The 22,527-nt window shown below is 46.3% G+C and overlaps 1 protein-coding gene across 1 annotated transcript in view; it reads left to right on the forward strand.

Moving 5' to 3' along the window:
* Positions 1-841: 841 nt before the first annotated feature.
* The window catches only part of klhl12 (kelch-like family member 12), a 42,957-nt gene continuing 21,271 nt past the window's right edge, over positions 842-22,527 (forward strand). Inside the window, exons 1-5 of the mRNA XM_078205908.1 lie at positions 842-896; positions 2,971-3,144; positions 5,023-5,257; positions 20,808-20,961; positions 21,720-21,937. Of these exons, the coding sequence (XP_078062034.1) occupies positions 5,075-5,257; positions 20,808-20,961; positions 21,720-21,937 (555 nt within the window). The 5' untranslated portion in view covers positions 842-896; positions 2,971-3,144; positions 5,023-5,074. The remainder of the gene's footprint in view (positions 897-2,970; positions 3,145-5,022; positions 5,258-20,807; positions 20,962-21,719; positions 21,938-22,527) is intronic.

Below are 22,527 nucleotides of genomic sequence, written 5' to 3' on the forward strand. Positions count from 1 at the left end.
TCCCCCCCCCCTTTGATGATCCCCCCCCTTTGATGATCCCCCCCCTTGATGATCCCCCCCCTTTGATGATCCCCCCCCCTTTGATGATCCCCCCCCCTTTGATGATCCCCCCCTTTGATGATCCCCCCCCTTTGATGATCCCCCCCCTTTGATGATCCCCCCTTGATGATCTCACTCCCCTTGATGATCCCTCCCCCTTGACGATCCCCCCCTTGATGATCCCCCCCCTTGATGATCCCCCCCCTTGATGATCCCCCCCTTGATGATCCCCCCCTTGATGATCCCCCCCTTGATGATCTCACCCCCCTTGATGATCTCACCCCCCTTGATGATCCCCCCCTTTTGATGATTCCCCCCCCCTTGATGATCCCCCCCCCTTGATGATCCCCCCCTTGATGATCCCCCCCCTTGATGATCCCCCCCCTTTGATGATCCCCCCCTTGATGATCCCCCCCCCTTTGATGATCCCCCCCCTTTGATGATCCCCCCCCCTTTGATGATCCCCCCCCCTTTGATGATCCCCCCCCTTTGATGATCCCCCCCCTTTGATGATCCCCCCCCCTTTGATGATCCCCCCCCCCCTTTGATGATCCCCCCCCCCCTTTGATGATCCCCCCCCCCCCTTTGATGATCCCCCCCCCCCCCTTTGATGATCCCCCCCCCCCCTTTGATGATCCCCCCCCCCCCTTTGATGATCCCCCCCCCCCTTTGATGATCCCCCCCCCCCCTTTGATGATTTCACCCCCCCTTGATGATCCCCCACATCCACAGTGTCTCTGGCTCCATCATTCGGATCTACTCTGGCTGCAGCTTGTTCACGTGACCCGCCGCGGCTGCGTGCGCATGCGTCAGGCGGTGCATTGTGGGGGCTGTAGTCCAGTGGCGGAGGGCGGACGGTAAGCGGCGGCTCCGGGAGCGGGGCCCGAATAACCTCCGGGAGCGGGGCCGGGATAACCTCCGGGAGCGGGGCCCGGATAACACCCGCCGCCTGACCGGGGACAGCCCCAGGCCAGCACGGGGCCCGGATTGGGGAAAGGCAGAGTGGGCCCGGGAATGAACCGGGGAATGGGGGCATTAAACCGGGCCCGGGGGGGGGGGGGGGGGGTCTAAACCCGGGGTTAAAAATGAAGAGTACGGGAAGAACAGGAGGAAATAAAGGAATCCAGGAGAAATGAAGTAGGAAGATGTGGGGAGAGAATGATAACGGTTAATAACCAGCGGATCAGCAATGAAGGACAAATAAAGGGGGAAAGGAGCAGACACTTAGCGATGGGGAAGCATGAGCAAGACTGGAGTGGAAACATCTGGGACACTTTTCCAGGCAGTGGGTTCAGACCCTTCTGATGAAGGGTCATCCAGACTCTAAACGTTGGCTCTATTCTCTCTCATGATGTGGAGATGCCGGCGTTGGACTGGGGTAAACACAGTAAGAAGTCTCACAACACCAGGTTAAAGTCCAACAGGTTTATTTGGTAGCAAAAGCCACTAGCTTTCGGAGCGCTGCCCCTTCGCCAGGTGACTCACCTGACGAAGGGGCAGCGCTCCGAAAGCTAGTGGCTTTTGCTACCAAATAAACCTATAAGACCATAAGACATAGGAGCGGAAGTAAGGCCATTCGGCCCATCGAGTCCACTCCACCATTCAATCATGGTTGATTTCAACTCCATTTACCCGCTCTCTCCCCATAGCCCTTAATTCCTCGAGAAATCAAGAATTTATCAATTTCTGTCTTGAAGACGCTCAACGTCTCGGCCTCCACAGCCCTCTGTGGCAATGAATTCCACAGACCCACCACTCTCTGGCTGAAGAAATTTCTCCTCATCTCTGTTCTAAAGTGACTCCCTTTTATTCTAAGGCTGTGCCCCCGCGTCCTAGTCTCCCCTGTTAATGGAAACAACTTCCCTACGTCCATCCTATCTAAGCCGTTCATTATCTTGTAAGTTTCTATCAGATCTCCCCTCAACCTCCTAAACTCCAATGAATATAATCCCACGATCCTCAGACGTTCATCGTTGGACTTTAACCTGGTGCTGTGAGACTTACTCTATTCTCTCTCCACAGAGGCTGTCAGACGTGCTGAGATTTTCCAGCATTTTCTGTTTTTGTTTCAGATTCCAGCATCCGCAGTATTTTGCTTTTATCTTGAGTTCAGAGAGCTGTTGGCTCTGTTTTGGCGACTGGTTGTCTATTACATAAAAGGCCAGAGCGGTGCAACCGCTGCCGCTCACATTCTGTAAGGTACCTTTCATGGAGAAAACCTCCATGGTGATTCACAGAAGGGAACTAGATGCTGGGTGGGGTGCACATGATAGAATGTCATTGTGTTCTGAGGAAGATTTGAAAGAGTCAGAGGGAGGGAGTTCCAGAGGCTGAGCCTGATCTTCAGGGAGGGAAGGAGTTGGGACCTTTAAACCCAGTAACCAGTAGGTCATGAGTGAAATGAATAAAGTTGCAGCCTATTTCACGTGATTGCAGATTATTGGCACACAATGTACCATCAAATGATAAAACACTAGCCTAGTTGCTCAAACATTGACGCTAGGGCAGCACAGGGTTTGTTAATATGTCAGACAAAGTCAGCAAATACGTCCTTCTGTGTGAAAGTACTTCAGAGAGGTAGAACAGTTAACAAAAGAAAAACTCAGCTCTGCCGGGTGTGTCTGCATAGGCTGCATGATCACCTGATGTTCAAGTCTAGACAAGAATAACTGCTTTCCCATGCCCTATTTAAAATGAATGTCCTAGCATGGCTGAATTACTGGTACAGGCAGCTGGTGGAAATATTTCTCTTCTCAAGTGGAGTGGAAATCAATAGCAGGCTTATCAGTTTGCCGGGGCTTACTAGGCCTGTAACAAATACTAAAACGGTGAATTATGTTTTATGAGACTTGGGATGTGCAGATGTAGCAGACATGCAGTTGTTGAGAAATTGATTGATTTACATTATTGATCCTTTTATTAATATTCCAGGTGGTATGACTGGATACGGCTGAAGGCGATTGAAATGAGAGGAGTCCTGTTCAGTTCTGGGAGAGTGGAAAGGCTTGGGAGTAACTGGCAGGTGGCAGACTGGAAGTGTTCCATGGCTTGTCGAATGTAAACTCTAGTTCAGCCAGCCAATGAAAAATAAACCCTTTCTGTGACGTAAGGACATTTGTAAACCATAATATCAAAGCTGCTTTTGCAATTTAGATTGTTTTTGGTATTGCAGTGATTACTCTGCAGGCTGATTTGATGCTGTTCAACATTGCAAAGATTCCCTCTAAACAGTCACTGCATTGTTCAATACTGCAGCATCACAGACAGCAGAGTCTAAAATCATGCCATTCAGTTTCATACACTAATACATTCTCAATTTCCCAGACATCTGAAGAGATCCTAAACTTAGAGTACAAATGTCATAAATCTGTTGGGACTGAATGCTGAGAATTGGAGCAATGTGTTTAATCCACTGCTCCTGCGCTAATCTGAATGGAATAGAATCAAGAGTTGGCAACTAAACCATGTTTGTGACAGGAAAGCGTTTACCACAGCCCCACCAAGACATTCTGTTTAATCTAGACAGGTTGGTGTAAACTACCTATAACCAAAAGTTTACATATGGCAGCTCCTACTTTGTGTTGTAGGAAATATTTACGCAGAAGTGATGCATGTACCTGTTCCTGGGGATGTTTTCCAGAACATATTAAATCCATGTTCTCTAGACAAGGCCTGAATGTTGGTTAACACTGGGATCAGGCTTCTTTCCAAATAGTGCATGGTTTGATTTGATTTATTGTCACATGTATTAGTATACTGTGAAAAGTATTGTTTCTTGTGTGCTATACAGATAAAACATACTGTACATAGAGAAGGAAAGGAGAGGGTGCAGAATGTAGAATTATAGTCATAGCTAGTGTGTAGAGAAAGGGATATTTAAGTCAATTTAAGAGGGGCCTTGGTTTAACATTATCTGAAAGATGGCACCTCCTGTAGTACAGTACTTCTTAAGTACCACACTCTTGACTCTTTTGTGAAAGTGCTATCGTTGAATCAAGAGTGGCACTGTAAGAATCTTAGATAGAGAGATAGTGAGTGACTGAGTTGTTGTTTTGGTTAGAGTTCTGGTGGCAATGGACAGATACAAAGAAGATTTTGCTGTGTTGTAGAAGGAACAGAACTGCCAGCTTGTTTGGATTTGTGTTAATTATATTTTATCAACAAAAAAACCCATCTTAACTTAATGCACTAATGCCAGAGGTGGAACAGTGGTTAGCACTGCTGCCTCACAGCACCAGGTACCCGGGTTCAATTCCCGGCTTGGGTCACTTCTGTGTGGAGTTTGCACATTCTCCCATGTCTGTGTGGGTTTCCTCCGGGTGCTCCAGTTTTCTCCCACAGTCTGAAAGACGAGCTGGTTAGGTGGATTGGCCATGCTAAATTCTCCCTCGGTGTACCTGAAAAGGCGACTAGTGGATTTTCACAGTAACTTCATCGCAGTGTGAATGTAAGCCTACTTGTGATAATAAATAAAAACTTTAAACAAGTTTGAAATGTTATCTTGAGAAATGAGCATCTGATTTGCAGTACAGCAGCTTTTAAGAAAGGAGGTTGGTGCTGAGTTGGAGAACCTGGGTGGATTAGCAGCAGTGTGGATTCCAATAACTGGAATTCAGGAAAGGTGATGGGGACCACTTGAGATGGCTGATAAGGAAGTTCAGGAACAGTGGGTGGGATGCACAACCCAGTGAATGGAAAGAGGCCTCGAGGTCAAAAAACAATTAAGGAAATCACAAACTAGGTTAGAAAATAGGCTGGATCACAACAGAGAGGTGAGGAGAAAGGTGGGCATTCTGGACACATGTCAACAGATTGATAATAGCATTGTCAGATGCAAATTTGTCAAATATTGTCTTTAATCAAAATGCTTTAAAATCTATACTAATCTTATAGTTCATAGGTTTTGCAAAGAAAGTATGAAATATGAGAGGATACATTTTCCCAGTCTATTAATCATGCATCATTGGTCTGATTTGAATCCAGCTATAGGTGACTAGATTTCTCTTCATTGGCCTTAAAAGTGGGAAGGCTCAACATGGCTCCTCGGGATATAATGACCAACTCACATGCCAAGTCAATTCTCAACACTATGAACTCTCTGAGGAAGAGTAACACCCTGTGCGATGTCACATTGCGAGTTGACAGCAAGGATTTTCCAGCTCATCGTATTGTGTTAGCCGCTTGCAGCGATTATTTCTGTGCCATGTTCACCAGTGAGGTAAGCTGGCAAGCTGCCATTGTAACTCTCTAAAGATCGGTCAGCAAACATTTTCACTTCTTCACAGCAGTACTGATGTTTGTCAATCTACTGACTGTGGCTCCTGAATTTAGGGCTGTTTAATCAGTATTAATAATTAGTGTCAAGCAAGAGAGTCTTTGCTGTGTACAATGGCTTATCCGTAACATTTCTTTCCCCCAGTAAGAGAAGGCTGGATGCTGATAACACTAAGTGGACTGAAAATTTTCAAACTGGTGAAAGATATAGAATGCTTACAACATAGAGGAGCCCATTAGGCTGTGTCAGTGCTGATCCTCTGCAACTCATCTAGTCACACTTCCCTGTCTTTTTCTCATCATCCTGCAAATATTTTCTCTTCAGATAAATTCCAATTTCCTTTCGAAAGCTTTGATTGAATCTGTTTCCACCACACACTCACGCAATGCATTCCAGACTCTGACCACTCACTGCTTAACAAACGATTTCCCTTCTGCTGCCATTGCTTCTTTTACCAATCATTTTAAATTGATGTCCTGTAACTCTGGACCCTTCTGCCAATAAGAACAGTTTCTATCCAGATACCTCATGATTTTGAACAGCTCTATTAAATCTTATCTTAATCTCCTTTTCAAGAAGAACAGTTCATCTTCTCCAATCTATTTACCTAACTGAAGTTCCTCATACCTGGAAGCATTCTCATGAATCTTATCCCTAGACTATTAATCCAAAAACTCAGCTACTATTCTAGGGACCCGGGTTCGAATTCCACCAAAGCAGAATTTGAAGTCAATAAAAAATATCTGGAATTAAGAATGTATCGATGACCAAGAAACCATTGCCAATTGTTAGAAAAAACCACCACCTGGTTCATTAAAAGTAATATCTCCTTCATCATGAGAATTCTACCCATCCTTTTGGATATTAGAATCATAGAATCCCTACAGTACAGAAGGAGACCTTTTGGCTCATTGAGCCTTCACTGACAACAATCCCACCCAGGCCCTATCCCTGTAACCTCACGTATTTACCCTGCTAATCCCCTTGACACTAAGGGGCAATTTAGCATGGCCAATCCACCTAACCTGCACATCTTTGGACTGTGGGAGGAAACTGGAGCACCAGTGGAAACCCACGCAGACACGAGGAGAACGTGCAGACTCCGCACAGCCAGTGACCCAAGCTGGGAATCCAACCCCAGGTCCCTGGCACTGTGAGGCAGCAGTGCTAGCCACTATGCCATCATTGAGTTCCAATAAACATAGCTTAAATAACCCATTGAGAAGCTCAACTTGAGTTGTGTAAACCCAACCATGGCACTTACAGGATTAATGGTGTACTTAGCCATTGACACTTGTTCAAACAGGTCACATCGTATCCCTCCTTTCTGTCATCCCTCTGGCATAGGTTGAGCTGTAACCTTGTTGGCTGTACAATAATCATAGAAGAATAAAGCACAGAAGACAATCATTGGTTTTGAGAAATAATGTTGGACAGGCAAAAGGAGTATGTGTGGGAGAGTATATTAGAGGTGGTGATCATAATTCAGTTAGATTTCTGTTCTCTTGTTTGTCCTCCCCAATGTATTACTTCATACTCCTCTGGCTTGAATTTCATTTGCCACTTTTCCGACTCTCTTTTGATATTTTCCCGCAGTCTGTAATTTTCTTGCTCACTATCAACACATGGCCAATTTTTGCATCTCCGGAAACTTCTTAATTATGCCTCCTGCATGTAAATCTAAATCATTAATAACATGAACAGGAAGGGATCTTCCAGTGTAGAGCACTGCGGAGCCCCAGGAGAAATATTATTCCAGTTACAAAAATACCCATCAACCATTACCCTTTGCTCCCTACCAATAAGCCAATTTTGGATCCAATTTGCTACTTTCTCTTGGTTCCCATCAGCTTTTAATTTTATGACCAACTTGCCATGTCAAAAGCCTTATTAAAATCCATGTGGACATTAATCACAGTACCCTCATTGACTTTCCTCATCACTGCCTCTGAAAATTCATTCAGGTCATTCAGACATGTCTGCCCCTTGACATATCCTTCCTGACTGTCCTTTATTAATCTGTGAATTACTCCCTGACTTGCAGAATTTGTTCCAATAATTTGCCCACCACCAAGGTTAGGCTGACTGCTCTGTAATTAATTGACCTATCTCTTTTCAAACAATGATACAATGTTAGCAGTCATCCAGTCCTCTTGACACCATGCCTGGATCCAGAGAGGTTTGGGGAATGATGGTCAGAATCTCCATTATTTCTTCCCTTGCTTCTCCCAGCAGTCTGGGATACGTTTAATCTGCATTCTGGTGATTTATACAGTTGAGTTCACTTGACTCATTTTGAGGTTGAAGAGCTCTTATGAAGAAAGGTTGAACAGGTTGGGCTATACCCATTGGAATTTAGAAGAATGAGAGGTGATCTTGTTGGAACAAAACAGATTCTGAGGGGGGAGTTGACAGGGTAGATACCTGGAGGATGACAGGGTAGATACCTGGAGGATGATTCCTCATTTGGATGAGACTAGAATTAGGGGACATATTTTATGAATAAGAGATCTTTCCTTTGAAGATGTAGATGAAGAGAATTTTTTCTCCCAGAGGGTCGCTATGGAATCGTTTTCCCCAGAAAGTAGTGAAGCTGGTTCATGGGAGTTTAAGGTTGAGTTGGACAGATTTTTGATAGACAAGGGAATCAAAGATTATTGGACAGTCAGGAAAGTGAAGTTGAGACGACAACTACAACTCCTACTTTCTGCCTACTATTTCCAACTTTGCTTTGCTCCCTTCTGAATCCATGTTCAGGTTCCCATCTCACCAGACTGGTTTAAACCATCCCCACCAGTGCTGGAACCTCATTGTTAAAGTATTGTCTTCAGTCATGCTAAGGTGCAACCCATTTGGTTGGACAGGTCTCATCTCATCCAAATTCAGTTCCAATATCTCAGGTATCTACACCTCCTGCATCATCTCCCCAGCCACATATTCAGCTATCCTCCGATTTCTGTCCTCACTCTTGTCTGGCACTGGGAGTAATCTGAAGATTACTGCCTTTGCGGTTCTACTTTTTAACTTGAACTGCTTGAAAGATCTTATCCCTCTTTCTGTTTATCTCATTGATATGGACCACAACCTCTGGCCTACCACATGTGCTCTGCAGCTGCTCAGTGACTCCTTGATCCTGACTCCATGGAGGCAGTGTTCCTCCTAGAGCTATATCTGCGGCTGCAGGAACACCTCGTTGTTCCCCTCGCTCTTTGTTACTTTTCTGACCCTCCTCCTCCAGCCTGCTAAGCTGAGTCATGCATGGTGCCATCGCCTTAGCCCTATCGGTATTCTTCAGAGAAACCATTGTCTTCACCTATACTGAGAACTGAATGCCGATTAGAGAATGAGATGCACTGCTATCCTGGTCCTCTTGACTGTCTGGTGCTCACCCATTTTCTCTCTGCTATAGAATCTTGATCACCTCTGGAAACATGCCATTTACCTGACTGGCAGTGGTTCCAGCTGCTGCTCAAGTTCCAAGAAGTTTAACAACACCTCAAGTTCCACATCAAGTTCCAAGATCCAGGAACTCGAGCTGCTCCAGCTGATGCTGTTTCCTGTGGTAGTCCAAGCCATCAGAAGCACCCTGAGTTCCCACTTGGCACAGGATGTACATTCAACAGGATTGAGGGACCCTGCTATGCCACTATTTATTGGTAGCCATGATGTGGCGATGCCGGCGTTGGACTGGGTAAACACAGTAAGAAGTCTCACAACACCAGGTTAAAGTCCAACAGGTTTATTTGGTAGCACAAGCTTTCGGCGTGTCACTCCTTCTTCAGATGAGTGAGGAGTTGAGTACACAAACAGGGCATATAAAGACACAAACTCAATTTACAAAATAATGGTTGGAATGGAACTGGTTACACTGAAACAACTATATGGTGACATCAACAAGTGCCATTCCACCGTCAGACTCACCATGGACTACTCTCTGGAATCGGTTGCATTCTTGGACACATGCATCTCCATCAAGGACGGTCACCTCAGCACTTCACTATACCGCAAGTCCACGGATAACCTCACAATGCTCCACTTCTTCAGCTACCACCCTAAACACGTTAAAGAAGCCATCCCCTACGGACAAGCCCTCCGTATACACAGGATCTGCTCAGATGAGGAGGATCGCAACAGACACCTCCAGACGCTGAAAGATGCCCTCATAAGACCAGGATATGGCGCTTGACTCATCGATCGACAGTTCCGACGCGCCACAGCGAAAAACCGCACCCACCTCAGAAGACAAACATGGGACCCGGCGGACAGAGTACCCTTCGTCGTCCAGTACTTCTCCGGAGCGGAGAAGCTACGACATCTTCTCCGGAGCCTTCAACATGTCATTGATGAAGACGGATATCTCGCCAAGGCCATCCCCACTTCTTGCCTTCAAACAACCGCACAACCTCAAACAGACCATTGTCCGAAACAAACTACCCAGCCTTCAGGACAACAGTGACCACGACACCACACAACCCTGCCACAGCAACCTCTGCAAGACGTGCCGGATCATCGACACGGATGCCATCATCTCATGTGAGAACACCATCCACCAGGTACACGGTACCTACTCTTGCAGCTCGGCCAGCGTTGTCTACCTGATACGCTGCAGGAAAGGATGTCCCGAGACATGGTACATTGGGGAGATCATGCAGACGCTACGACAACGGATGAATGAGCACTGCTTGACAATCACCAGGCAAAAGTGTTCTCTTTCTGTTGGGGAACACTTCAGCGGTCACGGGCATTCGGCCTCTGATCTTCGGGTAAGCGTTCTCCAAGGCGACCTTCATGACACACGACAATGCAGAGTTGCTGAGCAGAAACTGATAGCCAAGTTCCGCACACATGAGGACGGCCTAAACCGGGATCTTGGGTTCATGTCACACTATCTGTAACCCTGGGCTTGCAAAATCTCATTAACTGTCCTGGCTGGAGACAATACACATCTCTTTAACCTCTCTCCACTCACATTGTGCCTTTAAGACTTGATTACCTGTAAAGACTCGCATTCCAACCATTATTTTGTAAATTGAGTTTGTGTCTTTATATGCCCTGTTTGTGAACAGAACTCCCACTCACCTGATGAAGGGGCAGCGCTCCGAAAGCTAGTGGCTTGTGCTACCAAATAAACCTTTTGGACTTTAACCTGGCGTTGTGAGGCTTCTTACACTATTTATTGGACCATTAACTAAACTCACCAGAAATAAGACTTACTTAGACTTGAGCCTACTTAAAACGTAACCAAATTTGAAAATTATCAAACTTAAAAGATTAGTTTAACCCACTGCCTAAATTAGAGAAAAAAGCGACAACTGTAATGTTCATCATCCAATCACTTACCTGTTGCCCGGTGACTTTTAAATTGTCATTATTAGATGCTGCCTTTTGGTTTGAATTCACCAAATATTCATGGAGCCACTGCTTCTCGTTAGTTGTTTAGTTGCCCACCACAATTCATGATCGGGTGTAGCAGGGTTGGAGAGGTCTGATCTGACCCCTTGGTTATGGGTTTACTTAGATCTCTGTCTATTGCATGCTAATCCTGCCATTTAGAATTCATGTCGCCCCATGTCATAGCTTCATCAGACTGGCCTCATTTTTAGGAATGTGTGTGCTGCTTCTGGCATGCTCTCATACACTCCTCATTGAACCATGGTTGATCTCCTAACTTCATGGTAATGGTAAAGTGAGAAATATGCTGGACAATGAGATTACAGATTGTGATTGAATACAATTCTGTAGTTGCTGCTGATGGCCACAGCACCTCACTGGTGTCCAATTTTGAGCTACTCGATCTGTTCTGAATTTATCCCGTTTCGTACAATGAGAGTGTCACACAACATGATGAAGGGTATGCTCAGTGTGAAGATGGGACTTAATCTCCAAGAGAACTGTGTGGTGGACACTCCTACCAATGCTGTCATGGATAGGGACAAGGCCAATATTTATTTCCCCAACTTCCCTTCAGAAGGTGGTGATGAGCTGCATTCCTGAACCACTGCTGTTCATAAAGGATGCTACTGGGACTCGATGGTTTGAGTTATAAGGAGAGGCTGGATAGACTGGGACTTTTTTCTCTGGAGCGTAGAAGGCCGAGGAGTGATCTTATAGAGGTCTATAAATTAATGAGGGGCATAGATCAGCTAGATAGTCAATATCTTTTCCCAAAGGTAAGGAGTCTAAAACTAGAGGGCATGGGTTTAAGGTGAGAGGGGAGATACACAAAAGTGTCCAGAGAGGCAATTTTTTCTCACACAGGGTGGTGAGTGTCTGGAACAAGCTGCCAGAGGAAGTAGTAGAGGCGGGCACAATTTTGTGTTTTAAAAAGCATTTCAACAGTTACATGGGTAAGATGGGTATAGAGGGATATGGGCCAAATGCGGGCAATTGGGACTAACTTCAGGGGTTTAAAAAAAAGAGCGGCATGGACAAGTTGGTCCGAAGGACCTGTTTCCATGCTGTAAACCTCAATGACTCTATATGGCGTAGGTGCACCCACAGTGCAGTTAGGAAGGGAGTTCCTGGATTCAGGACCCAGCAACAGTGAAGAAACTGTGATATATTTCCAAGTAAGTCTGGTGATTGACGTGGAGGGGAACTTGCAGATGGTGGTTGTATCCTCAGTGTTTCTTCCAGTGGTGTTCATCAGCCAGGAATGCTGATTCATTAGCCGAGTGGTAGAACTTAATTAACCTCAGCTCAAAACTAGTTTCCCATGCAATGGAGAATTGCATTGAGACTGTGAATATATTGGTGATCAGTCTTCTCCACAGATATTTGCACTAAGAACTCTTCCTCGTGAAGAAAACAACTTGATTTCTTTCCAAACAAAAACATTCTAAACATGAGGACGTGCCTCAAAATGACTTGATTAATGGTTGCACTATAATGCCTGTTTCTAATAATAACCCTGTTATTACCTGGTTTAAAAATCAGTTATTGGTAATGACATATACTTAACCCTTTCCCTTGGTGATGTGCTGATTCTATCTCTGGGGAATTGCAATTCATGTGTCCACAAGCAGTGAGGCAGCTGCAGAAATAGTTACGTTTCTATTCCTAACCCAGAATTTTCGTTTCTCTAGGAAAACCCATCAGGGTTCCTCAGTTGCTGGTTTGAATTTGTTTCCCTGAACTCTGCTCCATCCTGTACTGAGAATTTCGACTGCTTCCTCATAACCCTCACCTAGTCATTACTGTTTGCCTGGAGGATATGGGTACAACCTTTAGTAAATGTGACTCCAACAAGTGTTAAGTACCCAGAGATAAAGCTTTGAGAATGTTCAGTACCATCATGCTAGTTAGTGTCATAGGTTTGGTCACATTACATTTGTGCTTTACTGTATTGATGTTCGCCATTTATGTGTTGGTGTGTCAGATTGCTGTGAGGGAGACCTGACCATGCTGGGGTGAGGATGTGGGCGTGTGTTTGCACAAGGTGGCGGCGCAAGGGTGTGAGGTGTGTCATAGACTAAATATGTGTTTTATTATTGTCCATGACCATTGTGTTTTATTTTGTGAGGTTAGTGTATCGCTGTACCCTCAGAGTGCTTTGTCCCAATTTAAACTTATGAATTTGAAAATAAACATAGAAAATGATAGGAATGGGAGTAGGCCATTTGGCCCCTTGAGCCTGCTCCACAATTTTGTGTGCTCATGGCTGATCCTCTATCTCAAAGCATATTCCCGCTCCCTCTCCATACCCTTTATATCTTTGGTGTCTAGAAATTGATTTCCTTCTTAAGTATATTCAGTGACTTGGCCTCCACAACCTTCTGTAGTAGAGAATTCTACAGGTTCACAGCTCAGTGAAGGAATTTCTCCTCACCTCAGTCCTGAATGGCTTACCCCTTATTCTTAGACTGTGGCCCTGTAAAACTGCAGCAAGACATCTGCAATCCTATACTCCAATCCTCTTCCTAGGATATCCCCCCCCCCGGTTTGAGATTCCCTCAAATTCTTCTAAAGTGAACACAGGCTCAGGCAATCCAATCTCTCCTCGTACGACAATCTTGCCGTCCCAGGTATCAGTTCGGTGAACCTTCGCTGCACTCCCTCAATGGCAATTATATCCTTTCATAGATAAGGAGACCAAAACTGCACACAATACTCCAGGTGTGGTCTCACCAAGGCCCTGAACAGCTGCAGGAAGACATCCTTGTTCCAATATTCAAAACCTCTTGCAATAAAGCTAACATACCATTTGCTCCATAACTGCTTGCTGCTTCTCCACGCTTGCTTTCATTGACTAGGACACCCAGGTCCCTTTTTTTGTCCCTAGCATTTCTGGGAAGTTAATTGTGTTTTCCTCCATGAAGACAGAGCTAAAGTAGTTGTTTAATTGCTCTGCCATTTCCTTGTTCTCCATTATCAATTCTTCCCCCTTCAGACTGTAAGATTTGTCTTCGCCAATCTTTATCTTTTTATAAACTTAGAGAAATGGTCTGCTTTTATGTTACTTATGAAGTTACTCTCATACTCAATTTTCCCTGCTTAATCAATCTCTTGTTCCTCCCCTGCTGAATTCTGAACTGTTCACACTCAGGCTTGCTAGTTTTTTTAGCAATTTTATATGACTCCTCTTTGGATCTAATACTATTCTTCATTTCTTTTGTTAGCCATGGTTGGGCTGCTTTTCCTGTAATATTTTTGCACCAGAAAAGATTGTATAACTTTTGCAATGCATGCATTTGTTCCTTAATTATTAACCATTGCCTAATCAACATCATGCCTTCTGTTGAAGTTCCCCGATCTATCTTCACCTACCCACCCCAGCACACCTTTGTAGTTTGTTTAGTTAAGATTCAGGACCCTAGTTTCAGATTTGATTACTTCACTTTCCATCCCAATTAAGAATTCCATCCTGTTATGGTTACTCTTCCCTAAAAGACCCCACACAACAAGATTATTATTTAACCCTCTCTCATTGCACAATACCAAATCTAGGATAGCCTATTCCCTAGTTGGTTCTTCGATGTACTGGTCTAAAAGAAAATCTCAGACGCGCTCCAGCAATTAAACTTATTATTAATCATTTGGCTTGCTCAGTTTTTATGTAGCTTGAAGTTGCTCTTGATTACTGTAGCACCCTTGCTACATGTATCCCTAATTTCCTGCTTGATGCTGTCCCCTACCTTACCACTACAGTTTGGAGGCCTATAGACAACCCCCACTAATGTTCCCTCCTTGTTACTTCCTGGCTTCACCCAGACTGATTCTACATCTTGATTTTCTGAGCCAAAATCATTTCTCACCATTGCTCTGATTTCATCCTTTACTAACAATACCACCCCACCTCATTTCCCTTTTTGCCTGACCTTCCGAAGTATTGAATATCACTGGACATTAAGTTCCCATCCTTGGTCACCTTGCAGCTATGTCTCTGTAATCACAATCGAATTGTACCCATTTATATCTGTTTGCCCTGTTAATTTGTTTACCTTATTGCAAATGCTCCATGCATTCAAATACAGTGCCCTTCGATGTGTTTTTTAACACTTTTACACATCCTTTTTATACTGTGGTCCTATTTGCTGCTAGCTCTTGTTTCCTCTGCCTTCCACTTTTGCTTTTTACTTTCCTATCTTTCATTTCCTTTTCTTGTATCTTCCTGTTCAGGTCCCCATCCTCTGCCACTCTAGTTTAAACCCTCCCCAACAGGACTAGCAAATATCCCTGTGAGGATATTGGTCCCAGTCCTGCTGGGGTGCAACCCATCCAGCTTGCACAGGTCCCATCTTCCCCAGAGTCCTAATAGATCATAGAAATCCTACAGTACAGAAAAAGGCCATTCGGCCCATCGAGTCTGCACCGACACAATCCCACCCAGGCCCTACCCCCATATTCCTACATATTTACCCACTAATCCCTCTAATCTACGCATCCCAGGACACTAAGGGCAATTTTTTTTAGCATGGCCAATCAACCTAACCCGCACATCTTTGGACTGTGTCTGTTGGACTGTACAGACAGGACGGGGTGCACCTGAACCAGAGGGGCACCAATATCCTCGGAGGGAAATTTGTTACGGCTCTTCAGGGGGGTTTAAACTAATTTGTCAGGGGAGTGGGAAAGGGAGTTGTAGTCCAGAAGTCAGTGAGGGTGGTGAGGTATTGGGGAAGGTATCAGGGTCAAGGGTGGGTACTGGTAGACAGGAAGGTGGGTTGAAGTGTGTCTACTTCAATGCAAGGAGCATCCGGAACAAGGTAGATGAACTTGGGGCGTGGATTGGTACTTGGGACTACGATGTTGTGGCCATTACGGAGACGTGGGTAGAACAAGGACAGGAATGGTTGTTGGACGTTCCGGGGTATAGATGTTTCACTAAGTGTAGGGAAGCTGGTAAAAGAGGTGGAGGAGTGGCATTGTTAATCAAGGATAGTTTAACGGCTGCGGAAAGGCACTTCGTGGGGGATCTGCACACTGAGGTAATATGGGCTGAAGTTAGAAATAGGAAAGGAGCGGTCACGTTGCTAGGAGTTTACTATAGGCCCCCAAATAGTAATAGAGATGTGGAGGAAGAAATTGCTAAGCAGATTATGGATATGTGTGGGGGTCACAGGGTAGTTGTCATGGGGGACTTTAACTTTCCAAATATTGATTGGAACCTTTGTAGGTCAAATAGTTTGGATGGGGCAGTTTTTGTGCAGTGTGTGCGGGAGGGTTTCCTGACACAATATGTGGATGGGCCGACTAGAGGTGAGGCCACATTGGATTTGGTACTGGGAAATGAACCGGGCCAAGTGTTAGATTTGGTTGTGGGAGAGCAATTTGGAGATAGTGACCACAATTCGGTGTCTTTTGTTATTGCAATGGAGAGGGATAGGGCCGTACGGCAGGGCAAGGTTTACAATTGGGGGAGGGGTAATTATGATGCGATTAGGCAAGAATTAGGGGGCATAAGTTGGGAACAGAAACTGTCAGAGAAAGGAACTAATGAAAAGTGGAACTTTTTCAAGGAACAAATACTGGATGTCCTTAATAAGTATGTTCCTGTCAGGCAGGGAGGAAATGGCCGAGTGAGGGAACCATGGTTCACGAAAGAGGTGGAATGTCTTGTGAAAAGGAAGAGGGAAGCTTATGTAGGGATGAGGAAACAAGGTTCAGATGGCTCGATTGAGGGTTACAAGTTAGCAAGGAATGAGCTGAAAAAGGGGCTTAGGAGAGCTAGGAGGGGACATGAGAAGTCCTTGGCGGGTCGGATCAAGGAAAACCCCAAGGCTTTTTACTCTTATGTGAGGAATAAAAGAATGACCAGGGTGAGGTTAGGGCCGGTCAAGGACAGTAGTGGGAACTTGTGTATGGAGTCAGTAGAGATAGGCGAGGTGATGAATGAATACTTTTCTTCAGTGTTCACCAAGGAGAGGGGCCATGTTTTTGAGGAAGAGAAGGTGTTACAGGCTAATAGGCTGGAGGAAATAGATGTTCGGAGGGAGGATGTCTTGGCAGTTTTGAATAAACTGAAGGTCGATAAGTCCCCTGGGCCTGATGAAATGTATCCTAGGATTCTGTGGGAGGCAAGGGATGAGATTGCAGAGCCTTTGGCGTTGATCTTTGGGTCCTCGCTGTCCACGGGGATGGTGCCAGAGGACTGGAGAATGGCGAATGTTGTTCCTCTGTTTAAGAAAGGGAATAGAAATGACCCTGGTAATTATAGACCGGTTAGTCTTACTTCGGTGGTTGGTAAATTGATGGAAAGGGTCCTTAGGGATGGGATTTACGACCATTTAGAAAGATGCGGATTAATCCGAGATAGTCAGCACGGATTCGTGAAGGGCAAGTCGTGCCTCACAAATTTGATAGAATTTTTTGAGGAGGTAACTAAGTGTGTTGATGAAGGTAGGGCAGTTGATGTCATATACATGGATTTTAGTAAGGCGTTTGATAAGGTCCCCCATGGTCGGCTTATGATGAAAGTGAGGAGGTGTGGGATAGAGGGAAAGTTGGCCGATTGGATAGGTAACTGGCTGTCTGGCCGAAGACAGAGGGTGGTGGTCGATGGAAAATTTTCGGATTGGAGGCAGGTTGCTAGCGGTGTGCCGCAGGGATCAGTGCTTGGTCCTCTGCTCTTTGTGATTTTTATTAATGACTTAGAGGAGGGGGCTGAAGGGTGGATCAGTAAATTTGCTGATGACACCAAGATTGGTGGAGTAGTGGATGAGGTGGAGGGCTGTTGTAGGCTGCAAAGAGACATAGATAGGATGCAAAGCTGGGCTGAAAAATGGCAAATGGAGTTTAACCCTGATAAATGTGAGGTGATTCATTTTGGTAGGACAAATTTAAATGTGGATTACAGGGTCAAAGGTAGGGTTCTGAAGACTGTGGAGGAACAGAGAGATCTTGGGGTCCATATCCACAGATCTCTAAAGGTTGCCACTCAAGTGGATAGAGCTGTGAAGAAGGCCTATAGTGTGTTAGCTTTTATTAACAGGGGGTTGGAGTTTAAGAGCCGTGGGGTTATGCTGCAACTGTACAGGACCTTGGTGAGACCACATTTGGAATATTGTGTGCAGTTCTGGTCACCTCACTATAAGAAGGATGTGGAAGCGCTGGAAAGAGTGCAGAGGAGATTTACCAGGATGCTGCCTGGTTTGGAGGGTAGGTCTTATGAGGAAAGGTTGAGGGAGCTAGGGCTGTTCTCTCTGGAGCGGAGGAGGCTGAGGGGAGACTTAATAGAGGTGTATAAAATGATGAAGGGGATAGATAGAGTGAACGTTCAAAGACTATTTCCTCGGGTGGATGGAGCTATTACAAGGGGGCATAACTATAGGGTTCGTGGTGGGAGATACAGGACGGATATCAGAGGTAGGTTCTTTACGCAGAGAGTGGTTGGGGTGTGGAATGGACTGCCTGCAGTGATAGTGGAGTCAGACACTTTAGAAACATTTAAGCGGTTATTGGATAGGCACATGGAGCACACCAGGATGATAGGGAGTGGGATAGCTTGATCTTGGTTTCAGATAAAGCTCGGCACAACATCGTGGGCCGAAGGGCCTGTTCTGTGCTGTACTGTTCTATGTTCTATGAAACCGGAGCACCCGGAGGAAACCCACGCAGACATGAGGAGAATGTGCAAACTCCACACAGTCAGTGACCCAAGCCGGGAATCGAACCCAGGTCCCTGGAGCTGTGAAGCAGCAGTGCTAACCACTGTGCTACTAATGCCTCAGGAATCCAAATCCTTCCCTTCTGTATTATCTCTCTAGCCATGCATTCATCTATTCTGTCCTACTCCTGATCGTGGTAGCACATGGCACTGGGAGTAATCCTGAGATTGCTACCTTTGAAGTCCTGCCTCATAATTTATTTACAAGTTCCCTATATTCTGCTTTCAGGACCTTTCTTTCTACCTATGTCGTTGATATTAATATGGACCACCACCCCTGGCTGTTCACTCTCTCCAGTCAGAGTGTCCTGCAGCCGCTCAATCACATCCTTGACCCTGGCTCCAGGAAGTCAATATACCATCCTGGTGTCACACCTGCAGCTGCAGAAACATCCATCTGCAGGATGGGGGTCTGTGTAGGGAGTGTGTTGCTGCAGGATGGGGGTCTGTGTGTGGAGTGCGTTGCTGCAGGGTGTGGGTCTGTGTGTGGGGAGTGTGTTGCTGCAGGATGGGGGTCTGTGTGGGGAGTGTGTTGCTGCAGGGTGTGGGTCTGTGTGTGGAGTGCGTTGCTGCAGGGTGTGGGTCTGTGTGTGGGGAGTGTGTTGCTGCAGGATGGGGGTCTGTGTGGGGAGTGTGTTGCTGCAGATGGGGGTCTGTGTGGGGAGTGTGTTGCTGCAGGATGGGGGTCTGTGTGGGGAGTGCGTTGCTGCAGGATGGGGGTCTGTGTGTGGAGTGCGTTGCTGCAGGATGGGGGTCTGTGTGGGGAGTGTGTTGCTGCAGGGTGTGGGTCTGTGTGGGGAGTGTGTTGCTGCAGATGGGGGTCTGTGTGGGGAGTGTGTTGCTGCAGGGTGTGGGTCTGTGTGGGGAGTGTGTTGCTGCAGATGGGGGTCTGTGTGGGGAGTGTGTTGCTGCAGATGGGGGTCTGTGTGGGGAGTGTGTTGCTGCAGATGGGGGTCTGTGTGGGGAGTGTGTTGCTGCAGGATGGGGGTCTGTGTGGGGAGTGTGTTGCTGCAGATGGGGGTCTGTGTGGGGAGTGTGTTGCTGCAGGATGGGGGTCTGTGTGGGGAGTGTGTTGCTGCAGGATGGGGGTCTGTGTGTGGAGTGCGTTGCTACAGGATGGGGGTCTGTGTGGGGAGTGTGTTGCTGCAGGGTGTGGGTCTGTGTGTGGAGTGCGTTGCTGCAGGGTGTGGGTCTGTGTGTGGGGAGTGTGTTGCTGCAGGATGGGGGTCTGTGTGGGGAGTGTTGCTGCAGATGGGGGTCTGTGTGGGGAGTGTGTTGCTGCAGATAGGGGTCTGTGTGGGGAGTGTGTTGCTGCAGATGGGGGTCTGTGTGTGGAGTGTGTTGCTGCAGATGGGGGTCTGTGTGGGGAGTGTGTTGCTGCAGATGGGGGTCTGTGTGGGGAGTGTGTTGCTGCAGATGGGGGTCTGTGTGGGGAGTGTGTTGCTGCAGGATGGGGGTCTGTGTGGGGAGTGTGTTGCTGCAGATGGGGGTCTGTGTGGGGAGTGTGTTGCTGCAGATAGGGGTCTGTGTGGGGAGTGTGTTGCTGCAGGATGGGGGTCTGTGTGGGGAGTGTGTTGCTGCAGATGGGGGTCTGTGTGGGGAGTGTGTTGCTGCAGATGGGGGTCTGTGTGGGGAGTGTGTTGCTGCAGATAGGGGTCTGTGTGGGGAGTGTGTTGCTGCAGATGGGGGTCTGTGTGTGGAGTGTGTTGCTGCAGATGGGGGTCTGTGTGGGGAGTGCGTTGCTGCAGGGTGTGGGTCTGTGTGTGGAGTGCGTTGCTGCAGGGTGTGGGTCTGTGTGGGGAGTGCGTTGCTGCAGGGTGTGGGTCTGTGTGGGGAGTGTGTTGGTGCGGGGGGGGTTTGTGTGGGGATTATGTTGCTGCAGGATGGGGATCTGTGGGGAATGTGTTGCTGTGGGGGGGGGGGCGTCTGTGTGGGGAATATGTTGCTGCAGGATGGGGGTCTGTGGGGTATGTGTTGCTGTGGGGGGGGCGTCTGTGTGGGAGGTGTGCTTTATGAAATTTGGATACATTCTAATATTTGAACGGGCAAAGTGGTTAGCGCTGCTGCCTCACAGCGCCAGGGACTCGGGTTCAATTCCGTGTACTTTCTCCCCGTGTCTGCATGGGTTTCCTCCGGTGCTCCGGTTTCCTCCCACACTCCGAAAGACGTGCTGATTAGGTGTAATGGCCATGCTAAATTCTCCCTCAGTGTACCTGAACAAGCGCTGGAATGTGGCGACTAAGGGATTTTCACTGCAGTGTGAATGTAAGCCTAATTGTGACACTAATGAATAAACTTTAAAAAAAGATAGTGTACCTCGAGTGGGATTAGAAACTGTTTGAATTTGTTCCTGGAAAGCGTTTGAGCCTATGTTTTTTTCCGTTACAGCTTTCGGAGAAAGGGAAACCGGATATTGATATCCAGGGTCTGACTGCTTCCACTATGGAGATCCTGCTGGATTTTGTATACACAGAAACGGTCCATGTCACTGTGGAAAATGTTCAGGAATTGCTTCCTGCAGCTTGCCTCCTCCAGCTGAAAGGTGAGCTCGATCCTCAGTTTTATTGCTCCAGGGCTGAGTGTGAAAGCAGCTCTTATAAAACTGCATTGCCCTGCTCCCCAAGATCAACAATCAGCTCACCTCAGGCCTGTGAAGCGCTGCAGTTGACAGCCATTTGTATTGCTGCTCCAGCACTCCTGCTTGTGGAGGGTGTACTTTGCAGCCAGTGAAATACTTTTGAAGTATAGCTACTGTCGCAAGGTTAGGTAACATGACGACCAATTTGCCTACAGCAAGGTCGTATAAATAACAGCGAGCTACGCAAGTAATCACAAGTTTTAATGATGTTGGTTTAGGGATAAATTTTAACCAGGACACCAGATACAAGGGTTCTTGTATATCCACCTGAGAAGACGGACAGGACCTCAGTTTTTGTGTTTGTTCTGATAAATGGCATCTCTGACTGTGCAGCACCCTGTCAGTACTGCACTGGGCTATGTCTATGGAATTGGGTTTGTACCCAGAATCTTCTGACTCTTGAGTCAAGAGTGCTAGTACCGACAGCTTTGACAAAGGGTCATCTGGACTCAAAACGTCAGCTCTTTTCTCTCCTTACAGATGCTGTCAGACCTGCTGAGATTTTCCAGCATTTTCTCTTTTGGTTTCAGTGCTAGTACTGAACTGTGGCTAAACTTTAGTCTTCGTCTCTCTCCAGAAGGTATCTTTTACCTGCTGCGGATACTGCAGGTGATCTAATTGCAGCATTAAACAAATTACCCTTCCTGTGTATTTTTCACTAGGTGTGAAGCAGGCTTGCTGTGAGTTCTTGGAGAGTCAGTTAGACCCGTCCAACTGTTTGGGAATCCAGGACTTTGCAGAGACTCACAGTTGTGTGGACCTGATGCAAGCAGCAGAAGTTTTCAGTCAGAAGAATTTTCCTGAAGTTGTCCAACACGAGGAATTCATGTTGCTGAACAAAGGGGATGTGGAGAAACTCATTAGATGTGACGAGATTCAGGTGAGATCTCAGCCACGGAGAATATATAAAGGCCGTTGGCTCCCTTAAACAAGCTGTGATAGGTAAGGAGGAGAAACCAAGCTTTAAAGTTGAAGACATTACCAATTTTCAGGAGATTCTGTCTCTTGTAAAATGCTTGGAGGATAATGAATACTGATGCTATACAGTAATTGTGCACAAGAAGTTGAAAATAATTTCATGTTCACCCGGATTCTTTTGACATTTTATTAACATAGAACAGTACAGCACAGAACAGGCCCTTCGGCCCACGATGTTGTGCCGAGCTTTATCTGAATGCTTTATTGGATGCATATTGGATGCTTTATTGGATGCATATTCCGGTTTCCTCAAACAGTCTAAAGATGTGCAAGTTGGGTGTTTTGGCTGTGCTAAATTGTCCCTTAGTGTATCAAGATGTGTAAGTTAGGGGGATTAGTGGGGTAAATACATGGGGTTACAGGGATAGGGCCTGGGTGGGGTGCTCTGTTGGAGAGTCGATGCAGACTCGTTGGGCCGAATGTCCTCCTTCTGCATTATAGGGATTCTATGGAGGAATTAAATATATGAATTACTAAACACACTGCTTATAT

The sequence above is a fragment of the Mustelus asterias genome, unplaced genomic scaffold, assembly GCF_964213995.1.
Source record: "Mustelus asterias unplaced genomic scaffold, sMusAst1.hap1.1 HAP1_SCAFFOLD_1080, whole genome shotgun sequence".
NCBI classification, from domain to species: Eukaryota; Metazoa; Chordata; class Chondrichthyes; order Carcharhiniformes; family Triakidae; genus Mustelus; species Mustelus asterias.